Here is an 11,714-nt window from a genome sequence, read left to right as displayed (position 1 = left end):
ATGAAGATTTTAAAGGAACAAATTTGCTAGTAAGTATAGAATTTATAGGAAGGCTCACTAATAGAAGTAGCTCCAGATATAGAGTGAATGTGAATGATGTAATTGATAGTATGCAATCAAAAGGTATTAAATTTATGAATCCTCTTAAAATTGGCTCTGAAGAAAGAGCAGGAGAAGAATGGAAGATAGGAGAATTAATAGAGAAAAAAGAATTAAAGCAACCTGCAAACTACATAAGCTATCAAAATTGTGAAGGAAGTAGCAGTATTCGATTTATGAACTATAAAGCTGCATCAATAGAAGACTCTGAATCATTTATGTCAGAATCGGAAAGTAATGATGATAAGAATAAAGGTATATCTGAATGTATGGAAAAGGCTAATTTAGATGATGAAATAATTCATTGGGAAAAGAAGCTAAAGCATATTGAATGGGAATATAGTCATTCTATGACAAAGGATTGGCCAAAAATTAGAGAAAGAGAACTATTTATCATCAGAGAAATTGCAAGGTTAAAGAAACTAAAAAACCATAAAATGTCTGCCACTAGTAGTTCCAGCATGGAAGATAAAATTATAGCATCCGCAGAAAGAAAAGCAAATGCTATTATTAATAAAAATTCTATCAATAATAATAATAATAATAATAATAAAGATAAGAATATTATTCAAAAAGAAGAAATTGTTAGTGAAGAAGAGCAATGGGATATCAATAATAAGTTATTATTAGAAAGTTATGAGGAAGAGGAAGAATTAATAAAAGAAATGTGGTTAGAAGATGAAAGATATGATGATTCAGAACAAAATAGTGATTTCTATAACTCACTAGATGATGTGGGACTACATAATTTAGAGAATGCAATGGAAGCCATGGAAGTAGAAAGTAGTGGTAAAAGAAGAAGGGGATATGGTGAATCATCTGTAAAAAGAGAAGGAGAAAGAGAGAGAGCTACCAGGACAGCTGGACAATGGCCTCCAGAAAAAGATGATTACCAGCCTACATATATCCCAGGACAATATAGATACATGGGTACTAAAAGAAGAGATTTTGAAAAACCAGTGCAATTCCAAAATTATAAAAATGATGGTGCTATATTAAACCTAGCAGCTCATGACCCAATAGATTGGCCGAATATAATCAGCATATGGAAAGGTTTAATAGTACAAAAATATATACAAAATCAGTATAGCATAGGCACTAAGGTAGAAGATATGTTAACATATCTTGAAACATTTTTAGGAGAATCTGTAAAAGTTCTTTGGGAACAATGGGTAGAATCATACCCTAGTCAATATGAAGAATTAAAAAGGGCAGGAAGTAACCCTAATAACTTTGCGAATGTTATCTCAAATATGATCATAGCAGAAGATCCTGAATTAGGACATACCTCATTGCAAAATGAAAGGTTAAGAGAAATAGAAAAATTAACATTAACTAGCTGGAAAGGTATTAAAGAGTTTTCCCAGCATTATTTGTATAATGCTACTACTGCTAAACAAGGTTTTAATGTAGGCGTAGTAGAAAGATATTTTAATAAGTTGCCTGATCCCCTAGGGTCAATAATATTTGAAGAATATAAAAAGGAAACGGCGGGAAACGTGGTAAACATATCTCAAGCTGTAACATTTGTTTTCAAACAATTAAGAAAGGTGTGTACTAGTATTCAAGCCCAAAGATCTATGAAGAAATCAGATTATAATTTTTGCAATAACATAGTCCAAATACCACTTGCATATGGAGAAGAAAGGCATAGGAAAAACAAATATTATAAACCACAAAGGAGAGATAATAGAAATTTTAGAACAAAGAAAAGATATTTCTTAAGAAGATCAGACAATAGAGCCCCATTCTTGCATAAAAGAAATGTAAGAAGATATAATCCTAAGAAAACCTATGATAAAACATGCAGGTGTTTCATATGTAACTCACCAGATCATCTAAGTAGAACTTGCCCTAATAAAGACCAGAAAAGATACTCTAGCAAATATGAAGAACAAGAGAGGGTGTTAATTATAGATAGTGTTAATGAAAATATATTAGTATGTGATGATGAAATAAAAGACGATGAGTCAATATATTCAATTATAGAAACAGATGAAGTAGAAAATGAGGCTCCAGAATATGAATCAAGTGAAGATGAAATAGACCTAATAGATGATTTAGCCGGTTTAAAAATTGAAATGATGAACCAAGTAGATTGTGAACATGATTGGATTAGAGGAAAAGGTATTATAACATAAAATGTGCTTTCTGTATATATTATCCAAGCCAAAATAATAGGTTTACATGTAGCTTGTGTTTAAAACAAGCATGTGCCTCATGTCTAAGAGCCAATAATCAAAAGTGGAGACAAGAGATAGAATTGGAACCAGAAGAGCGAATATTATCCAGTAGGGTTAGAAATTTAGAAAATAGAATAAATAAGCTAGAAGCAGAGCTAGAAAAACTTAAAGATGAGTTAGAAAATAGTAAAGAGGAAAATGATAATGTTCCAAAAAACACAGAAATGAAAGAGCAAATGGTAACAGTAAGGGATAAAAAAGGAGACAAACTAATACAATTGAAAGATGCAATTACTAGTTTTGGAAACAAATATATTGTTCGATTACCATTCAAAGAAGTGTTAGGAATAAGGATCCCAGTTAAGATTGTTCTGAAGCCAAATATTTCATATAAAGTACTGGCACTATTAGATACTGGTTGCACTAAAAATATCATCCATGATAAATATTTTATGAGATGTCCCGAAATAGTTGAAACTATAGATGATAATAAAGCTGAAGTATCTACCGATATGTCAGGAATAAAGAAGATCCATAACCAGCTAGCATATAATATTGAAGCTTACATAAATGGCACAAAATATATAATAGATGAAATTACAATAAGAGATTTGTCAGTAATAAATGATGACATGATAATAGGGTTAAGATTTTTACAACAATCTTTACAAACCACAATCATACATGAAGAGGGGGTAACATTTATTCCTTATCAAGATAATGTTCCATACATATCTGAAGTGCGAAAACAAAGAAAGTCCTTGCAAAATGTAGAAATATCTAATTTAGATGATGAATATAGCACAAGACCAGATCCCCTTGAATTCTGTAAAGACGAAGAACTTAGTGAGACCATAGAAGAATATCATATAGAAAATACATGTACTGAATGCATTGGGTTGCAATCATTCTCTCCAAATTGGTATAGAGATATAAAATCCAAAAAGGATATAGATAAGATTGTGCAAAGACTAGAAAGTATACAAATTATTGGAGAAATACCAATGAAACATTGGGATAAGAACTCTATAGTTTGCAAAATAAATATCATAAATCCAGATTATATAATTAAGTCAGGACCAATAGAAGCAACTCCTAAAGATATCGAAGAGTTCAAAATGCATATTGAAGAGTTATTAAAGTTAAAAGCTATAAGAGAAAGCAGAAGCCCTCATCGATCTGCTGCTTTTATAGTTAGAAATCATGCTGAAGAAGTTAGAGGTAAATCTAGAATGGTAATTAACTTTAAAAGGCTTAATGATAATACAGTTGACGATGCATACAACATACCTAATAAGCAGGAATGGATTAACAGAATACAAGGAAGTAAATATTTCTCCAAATTCGATTTAAAGGCAGGATTTTGGCAAGTAAAAATGGCTAAAGAATCTATTCCATGGACAGCATTTACTTGTCCACAAGGCCATTATGAATGGCTAGTAATGCCATTAGGCCTAAAGAATGCACCTGCACTATTTCAAAGAAAGATGCAAAATATATTTAATGAGAATCAAGCATTTATATTAGTATACGTAGATGATTTGTTAGTATTCTCAAAATCATACAAAGAGCATATAGCCCATCTTGAAGTGTTCTTTCGAAAGGTAGAACAAAATGGGCTCATACTATCTAAAAAGAAGATGGAGATTTGCAAAGAGAAAATAAATTTCCTTGGTCATGAAATAGGAGAAGGAAAAATATATCTACAAGAACATATTGCAAAGAAAATATTAGAGTTTCCTGATAATATGAGTGATAAAAAGGTTTTACAACAGTTCTTAGGAATTGTAAACTATGCGCGAAACTATATAGATAACTTAGCAAAGCTAGCAGGACCTTTATATGCTAAATTAAGAAAAAATGGTCAAAGATACTTCAATTCTGAAGATATAAAATTAGTAAAGGCCATCAAGGAAAAGGTCAGGAATTTAAAACCCCTAGAATTGCCTCTAGAAGACAATTATTTTATAATTGAGACAGATGCATCTAAGGTAGGATGGGGTGCGATACTAAAACAAAAGCCCAATAAATACTCTCCAAAGGCAGACAAAAAAATATGCAGATATGCTTCAGGAAGTTACAAATTAAAGACGGTAAATAATATTGATAGAGAAATTCTTGCAGTTGTAAATGCAATAAATGCATTTAGGTTATATCTAGGATTTAAAGAATTTACAGTACGAACAGACTGTGAAGCCATATGCCGATATTACAATAAAATTAATAGTAAGAAAAGCTCAACCAGAAGATGGGTCTTATTTGAAGACACCATAGCTGGGAATGGTTATAAAGTTATTTTTGAGCATATTAAGGGGAAGGATAATACCTTACCTGACATATTTTCTCGTGCATCAAATTTGCAGGAATGAGGAAAGGATTATTCGCCAACAAGGATGAATATCTCTTCTGTGGAGAAGAAAATAGGCTGAAAATGTTTCAGCCAAATACATTCAATTTTAAGCCAAAATCCCATATTAAGCTCGATGAAGCTCAAAGATGCATATTGGATAACTTTTGGTTCCAATATACTCGCAAAAGAGAGGAACACGGATATTTTTTATCAATTCTCAACAGTTTGGCTGAATATTTTAATGAATTAAACAAAAATGTGCCAAAGCCAGCAAAAGTTGAAATACCAAAAGGAGAAACTCTATATCTTATATTTGATGGAAATAAACCTGGCATATATTTGGAATGGGAGAATATTATGATTGAAAAATTAGATGCAAAAAAAAATGGACAAGATTTAACATTCAAAAGATATTACAGTATAGGTGAGGCCTTACTTTGGGCAAGGAAGGTATTAGGACCAGATTATTATATTGACCCAAAGGCTAAAAACTATATCCAAATGAAAAGAGGCATACCTGCTTCACCAACTCCCACAAAGGGGGAGGCATCAAGCTCAAACAATATAAAGAAAGAAGAATCCCCAAAATATAAGACATATCAAGAATGCCTTCTAAAGGGGCTTGACCCTTTAGACAGTGAATACATAGATCAAGAAATGGATAAAAGGTTTGAAGAATTTTCAAAGATAATAAAGAATTAAAGGAGGAAATATTAAAAGAATTAAGGCAAGAAATGGATGAAAAATTTAAAGAAATAAAGAAAGAATGTGATGAAAAATATGATTTCAATCTGTTAAATGATGATGCTCATATGGACATAGCAGGGCATGGGCAGCGACCTGAATAAAGCCCAAACTACATATATTGATATTGCTATCAATTATTCGGGCGCAGAGGACATATACCCGACCCGAATATTGATAGAAATTCCCATAAGGTCCTTTAAATATTGATAAGGTATTATCAATCATATGGGCAGGGAAGACCCCCTGTAAAAAAAATGATATATATATATATATATTTGTAAAATAAATAAATAATAATATTAAGCAATATTGAAAATGTAAGCAGCCTTGGCATGTATGTACGCATACACTGACACGAGGATTCTTGAAGGCTGAAGAAGCTCTCAAGGCTAATCGCATGAAGATCTGTATGGCCGAAGAGCGAAGACTGGTACACAAAGACTAGCCAATTATTTACCGAGAGACAATGCCACGTGAAGAAAGCAAAGATTCCTGAAGATTGAAACTTGTCAGCACTCTGTCGCACTTTTCTATATTATTAGAAGGACACACGTATACCCTAGTAGGACACGTGTGCATGCTACCATGGGTAAAATAAGTGAAGGAAGGCTTCCGAAGGCCACCTTGCAGCCACCCCTCGCGGCTATAAAAGGAGACGCTGGGCTCAAGAAGAGAACACAAGAGACGGGAGAGCACGGAGCACTCAAAGCATCGAGACTCTCCACCAAAGCACCACTTCCTTCGTAGTCTAGCCACCACCACTACTAGTAGAATAGCCAAGAAGGCGCTTAGTTCGCCAAGAGTTTGAAGGTAATTTCCTAGTTGTGTGTAATCCCTTCGGGGCCTCTCGAAAGGGAAAACCATATGTAAATTATGTTGTTGAAATGATGTAGTTTCTTGGTTTCACTTAGTGCTTTTATTTATGAATTTATGGGACGAGTTCTTATTCTAGGGATCCTATAGGAGAAACCTCTGCGTGTGTAGTTCTCTGTGTAGCCAGAGTGGCGTTTGAATGAGAACCTTGTGGCCGTAGAGAAGTGTTCCCTTCGGGTGAAACTGCCTGGGAAGACGATAGGAATTTACCCCATAAATTTGCAATTAAAACTGCTAAGTGAACATAACTAGCTACATCTGATGCAACATAATGAAAAATATGGTGAGTACTGAGTAGGATTTTACACCTTTGCGCACATCGCCGGACGAATTGTTGGCCTCGCCAGCCTCTAAATAGATCCTGCATTAAATATATAATCAAGTTAGGACGTGAAGGTAATCATGTTGAATTAAATATTGTTGTGAATAGTGGAATACTATTCCAAATAGTGTATTCAATAGTGGAGCACTATTGTGTATAGTGCCCTACCTAGTGAATAGTAAATACTATTCAAGATAAAAAGAATACCTGTCTATCACTTCCACCTAATCCCAAATTAACCTAATCAAAATCTAATCACATAGTAACTATATAATAATATAATTTATATATATATATATATATATATATATATATATATAACACCCCCTCTAGCTAGTGTGGATAGCAAATCCATGTTCTATATATATATATATATATATATATATATATATATATATATATATATATATATAATAAAAATCGCTAAAAATAAGGAGAATTTGGCCATCGTGATTAGGGTCACTCGTTTTTTAATTTTACTTTAGTGGAATTTAACCGGACCTGTTCGTTTTGGCATTTGAGTGTTTTTCATGGTCTATAAAAAAAATCTTTTGATGTCTTACTAGTTCAATGTTTTGACAGAACAAGATCTCGGTGATTGCCGGCATGGCTCTGAACCCTAGTGAACAGAGGCGGCCAACAACGGCGAGCCGCAAAGTCTTTCGGTGTGGCAGCACTGGAGATGACGACTCTCGGCCGTTCATCGGCGGCGACGCCCTCCAGCGTGTGTGGGGCACGCTTCTCTCCACCCGACCTTCGCGTGGCGGCAGCCATCGGAGATGGCAAGCAGAGCTCGCAACCACGGTCCTAAAGTCGGGCTCACCCTACGCGGTGTTCCTAGGCGTCCAAAGCGGTTGCCGGGGATGCGGCGCTACCAGCTGCGATGCGTAGTCCGGACTTGATGCTGGGCCCGGAGGTGGCGCCCTCTGGTGCTCATTCGTGGCCATCGCTCCGGCGCAACACAACACGTGACGGCCTCGACCAGGCCTCCGGAGCTCGGCCTAGAGGCTCCCTACGCATCCGCGGACCCTAGCGACGGATGGATGTGACAACCTACGATGTCCACAACCGCTCATGGCCGGCATGCAGTAAGGCCAACAATGCGGCAACGTCCGTAGACGGCGGCGTGAGCCAAGACGAATCCTTCGTTTCGTAACCTCACATGGGAGAGAACTGAGCGTAGCTCAGTTAACAAGGCGCGGGAGTTCGCAGCCAGCCCACCAGGGTTTAAGTCCCGGCTTGAGCGTTTGATGCTCACGGAGTTTTCTTTTATAAAAAATGCCAACAGGGGTTGGTCTCTTTTTTTAACCTCGCATGGAAAGGCCATGGAGCCTTATCTTTTCGCGAGTTATACACTTTAGCCCTTGCGGCTTTATCTATTTCCATAGTAGGCTCGTGTGTATAAGTCTTGCGATTAATTCCTGTCAACATGGTCCAACTACTAGTGCTATGCATTTAATCCATTTTCTGTTGAGCTTCAAAACCCCAGAAATGTGTGTATGTTGTTACTTGACATGTTCCATGTGTTTACCACATCAAATTCTCAAGAACATGTTTTTGCGGTTGAGATTAATTTATCTCGTATATCAAACTTGCAATTTTTTGAGTTATATTTCCCTCATTGTATTTGGAATCACAAGGTAATGAGTTGGATCTAGTGCTCATTTACAGACTATCAACTATTACTGTGAGGTCTACGTTGTGTCAATCTCGACAAGCGATTACCTCCAGCGTGTATTTCTTTATTTTTAAATTGCTAACATACACAAGGTAATAGAAACATGCGCATCTACTCACATTGTCAGATTATGCAGCCTATTATTGTGAGATCTTTGTGATCTTCAATGTGTTATGTTCGCACAATTGAGGTTGAGAATTTTTCAAGTTATTCACTTGAATATCAAATATTTGCAATTCTATTACAACACTAACCATGATGATTTTTAATTTAGTGACCGTAAATTAAGGTAATCGATGGCTACAAAATTTGAGGCATACGCTCTTAATGGCCACCACTGCCCCACCTGGGCCATGGAGATCATGATCGCTCTTGTGTCTCATGAGATAATGTGTGCAATCCAAGACCCGTGGATTCACCTCTAGTCGGAGGCACATCGCTAACAGAAAAAAATATGTTGCCTTATACATCGTAAGGTATTATATCAAACCAGATCTGAGCATTTGGCTCTTATGCATCAGCAATCCCTGAGACACAAAGGACCTCAAGGACAAAGGTTTTGAAGCCCACTTCAACCATCAACCCGACTCAACTAACATGGTTGAAGACTTTGTCTAGTCTCTCAATCTCCTGAGTGGTCAATATAATTTATGTACATTTCTGATGTTCTAATAAGAACATAATTATTGTTGTCATGTTATATTGTATATTACAATATATTGTATCAGCACTTTGGTACACCACATTTGTATGTATTCTATATATCTGACAGCGATTCTCATATTGAGAATCTTCAAGTTTGTATATGGATTTCTACGGGGGTCAATCTGGTGAAAGATGATATGTGCCTTGTGGACATATGCACCACGAACTCTATATTCAGGGAAGTGAAATGCTTCCATTCTCTTTGAGAGAAAAGGACATATTTTAAAATCGCTAAACGCGACGATGTAATTGTTGTCTCAACTAGAGTCATATTTACTATCCCTATGGGTACTCGAGTGGAATGAGGGATGCTTATCGTGTCGGGGTCAACTCATACCCTACTAAACTATAGGGAGGCAGATTTGTCAAGTCGTGGTGTAGATGCTCTAGCATGCACATTTGATTGCGTGTCCGTGTAGTGTCTTTCGTGCAAGGACACACCTATCACAGCGAAGAGCTCAGTCACAGATTTGACAAAGGGACAATATCATTCCATTTTATTTACTCCCTCCGTTCATTTTTATAAGTCATTTCAGACAACTGAAAATAGGCTGCTTTGCATGTTGTCTGAAATGTCTTCAAGGACTTATAAAAGTGAACAGAGGGAGTATTAGTTTTCATAAACTTGACACGATACATGTTTCTTTTTATTCCACCCATGATTAAAAACACGTCACATAACCAAGACAGCACGATTTTAGCCATAGAGACCAAAATTAATAAGAGTCTCAAAGACGAAACCGCTAAGACATGCAAAGGCAATCACGAGCAGTGCACACTCCAAAGAAATGAAAGCGCCCATACCAGATCAAATGGAATCTATATTTTGGCAGCGGGAAGAGGAGGGATGCTCTGCTCATTCTTGAAGAAATCATCGGGATCCACCATGGTCTTCACAGCTGCCAACCTCTTAAAATTTCCTTTGAAATACTTCTCTCCCCAGACTCTAGCCTTCTCATAGCTCGTCACGTTACCGTCCAACTCATTCGTCCCGAGGTCGAGGTCCCTGTAGTTGACATACACAGCCCTTGGGTTCTTGGACACGTAAGGCTCCATCTCCTTGTAGAGTCCCCTGACCCAGCTCATTCGCTTCTCCGCTGCTGCCGTCCCGTTCTCGTACCAGAACGAGTAGTACTGGAGCTGGTAAAGGTTCCCCTGCCGGTGCGGGAACGGTGTTTCCGATGGCGAGATGCTGCTCATCAAGCCGCCGTAAGGGTCCAGCATGAGCAGCGCGGCCTCGGGCTTCTCGAGCCACGCCGTCCATATGCTCTCCCACACGTCCCTTGGAATGGGTTCTTGCACGTGGTCGGACTTCGCCTTGAGATAGTAGTGCGGATTGCTGCTCCTGTTGAGGAGCTGTTCCGTTGGTATGGACGTCGTGGAGAAGCCGAAGAAGGCCGTGGACTGGACCCAGCTCACCTCCTGGCAGTTTTGCTTCGTCATTCCAAGCTCAGGGAAGCGATCTTGCATGAGCCCATGGAGGCAGCCGCACCGGCCAAGAAACAACGCCTGGAAAGTAGCCTTCTGGTTCAGCACGAGCACGCGGAGGTAGAGGTTTTGAGGTAAAACCGGCGCGATCTCTTGCCATTTGGTAATCAGTTCGATGGCAGATTGGTTCCTTGACCGGATGATGCTGAACACCGTGACGGTCTCCGGCACGGCGACTAGCCGCACCTTCCACGACAGCACGATGCCGAAGCTCTCGCCGCCTCCGCCACAGATAGCCCAGAAGAGGTCCTCCCCCATGGTGCTCCTGTTCATCAGCCTTCCGTTGGCGTCCACGACGACGGCGTCGAGGACATTGTCGGCGGAGAGGCCGTACTTGCGTGCCAGCGAGCCGAACCCGCCGCCGCTGAGGTGGCCTCCGACGCCCATGGTGGGGCACGAGCCGGCCGGGAACCCGAGCGAGCGGCTGGCGGCGCCAACGGCGTAGTAGAGCTCGCCGATGGTGGCGCCGGACTCGACCCACGCCTCAGCACGCGCCGGGTCGACGTGGATCGCCCGGAGAGCGGCGAGTTCGAGCACCGCGAAGGGCTCGTTGTGGAGGTGGATGGAGGCGTAGGAGAGGCCCTCATAGTCGTGGCCGCCGCTGCGCACGCGGATGCGGACGCCGTGGCGGCGGCCGCAGCGCACGGTGGTCTGCACGTGGGCGTGCTCGGTGGCCGCGATGATCCCTATAGGCTTCGAGGTGTCCGGCAGGATGTAGCGGAGGTTCCAGGCGGTGGACAGCAGGAGGGCAGAGTAGGACGGGGTTGCCGGGGTCTGGATGAGGCGAGACGGGATGTCCGCGGCGAGGCAGCCAAGGAATTCATCGATTGCACTGGAAGCTAAAGAGGGCGTGTTTTGGGCCGAGAGGATGCAGAGGGTTAGGACAAGGTGTAAAATTGTTGTCCTCGGTGTCCTTGCCATGATTGATGCAGGAGTGGCAACTATGGCTGTGAGCGGGAGATGCGTGCTATATATAGAAGGCGGCAACTGTATATATAGTTTAAGCATCATCTGTCATAGTTGAGGAAATGGTTACACAACTGGCCAATAAGTTCCGTACACGAAAAAGGGAAACGGTGGAGGTAGAGACCAATTCCGCAAAGTTATTAGAATATAATAGTATGAAGAGTTTAATACTCCCTCCGTCCCAAAATAAGTGTCTCAACTTTGTACTTATTGACGGAGGGAGTATATGTTTTGTGTCTAATCTGACCTATACAAATCCACTTCACCCCCATTGCAGTAAAGCTCCATATCCCCTGTGCATGC

At 39.5% G+C, this 11,714-nt stretch overlaps 1 protein-coding gene and 1 long non-coding RNA gene across 2 annotated transcripts; both read right to left on the bottom strand.

Annotated features, from left to right (window-relative positions):
* Positions 1–2,900: 2,900 nt before the first annotated feature.
* Positions 2,901–6,629, bottom strand: LOC123044032 (uncharacterized). Its single transcript, XR_006419788.1, has 2 exons — positions 5,728–6,629; positions 2,901–5,622 (listed from the first exon to the last, which is right to left on the bottom strand). It is a non-coding gene; the product is annotated as an uncharacterized lncRNA (long non-coding RNA).
* Positions 6,630–9,582: 2,953 nt separating this feature from the next.
* Positions 9,583–11,393, bottom strand: LOC123044031 (berberine bridge enzyme-like Cyn d 4). The gene has a single exon (XM_044466648.1). It carries the CDS (start codon positions 11,364–11,366, stop codon positions 9,777–9,779), a length of 1,590 nt encoding a protein of 529 aa, XP_044322583.1. The 5' UTR covers positions 11,367–11,393; the 3' UTR covers positions 9,583–9,776.
* Between the last annotated feature and the right edge of the window lie 321 nt (positions 11,394–11,714).

Source organism: Triticum aestivum, chromosome 2B (assembly GCF_018294505.1).
Source record: "Triticum aestivum cultivar Chinese Spring chromosome 2B, IWGSC CS RefSeq v2.1, whole genome shotgun sequence".
NCBI lineage: Eukaryota > Viridiplantae > Streptophyta > Magnoliopsida > Poales > Poaceae > Triticum > Triticum aestivum.
The sequence above is the reverse complement of the archived record's forward strand: the minus strand, read 5'-3'. Positions and strand labels throughout refer to the sequence as shown.

Bases quoted from the DNA above. Each gene is read 5' to 3' on its own strand.
- LOC123044031 (XM_044466648.1), bottom strand. From the start codon at position 11,366: ATGGCAAGGACACCGAGGACAACAATTTTACACCTTGTCCTAACCCTC.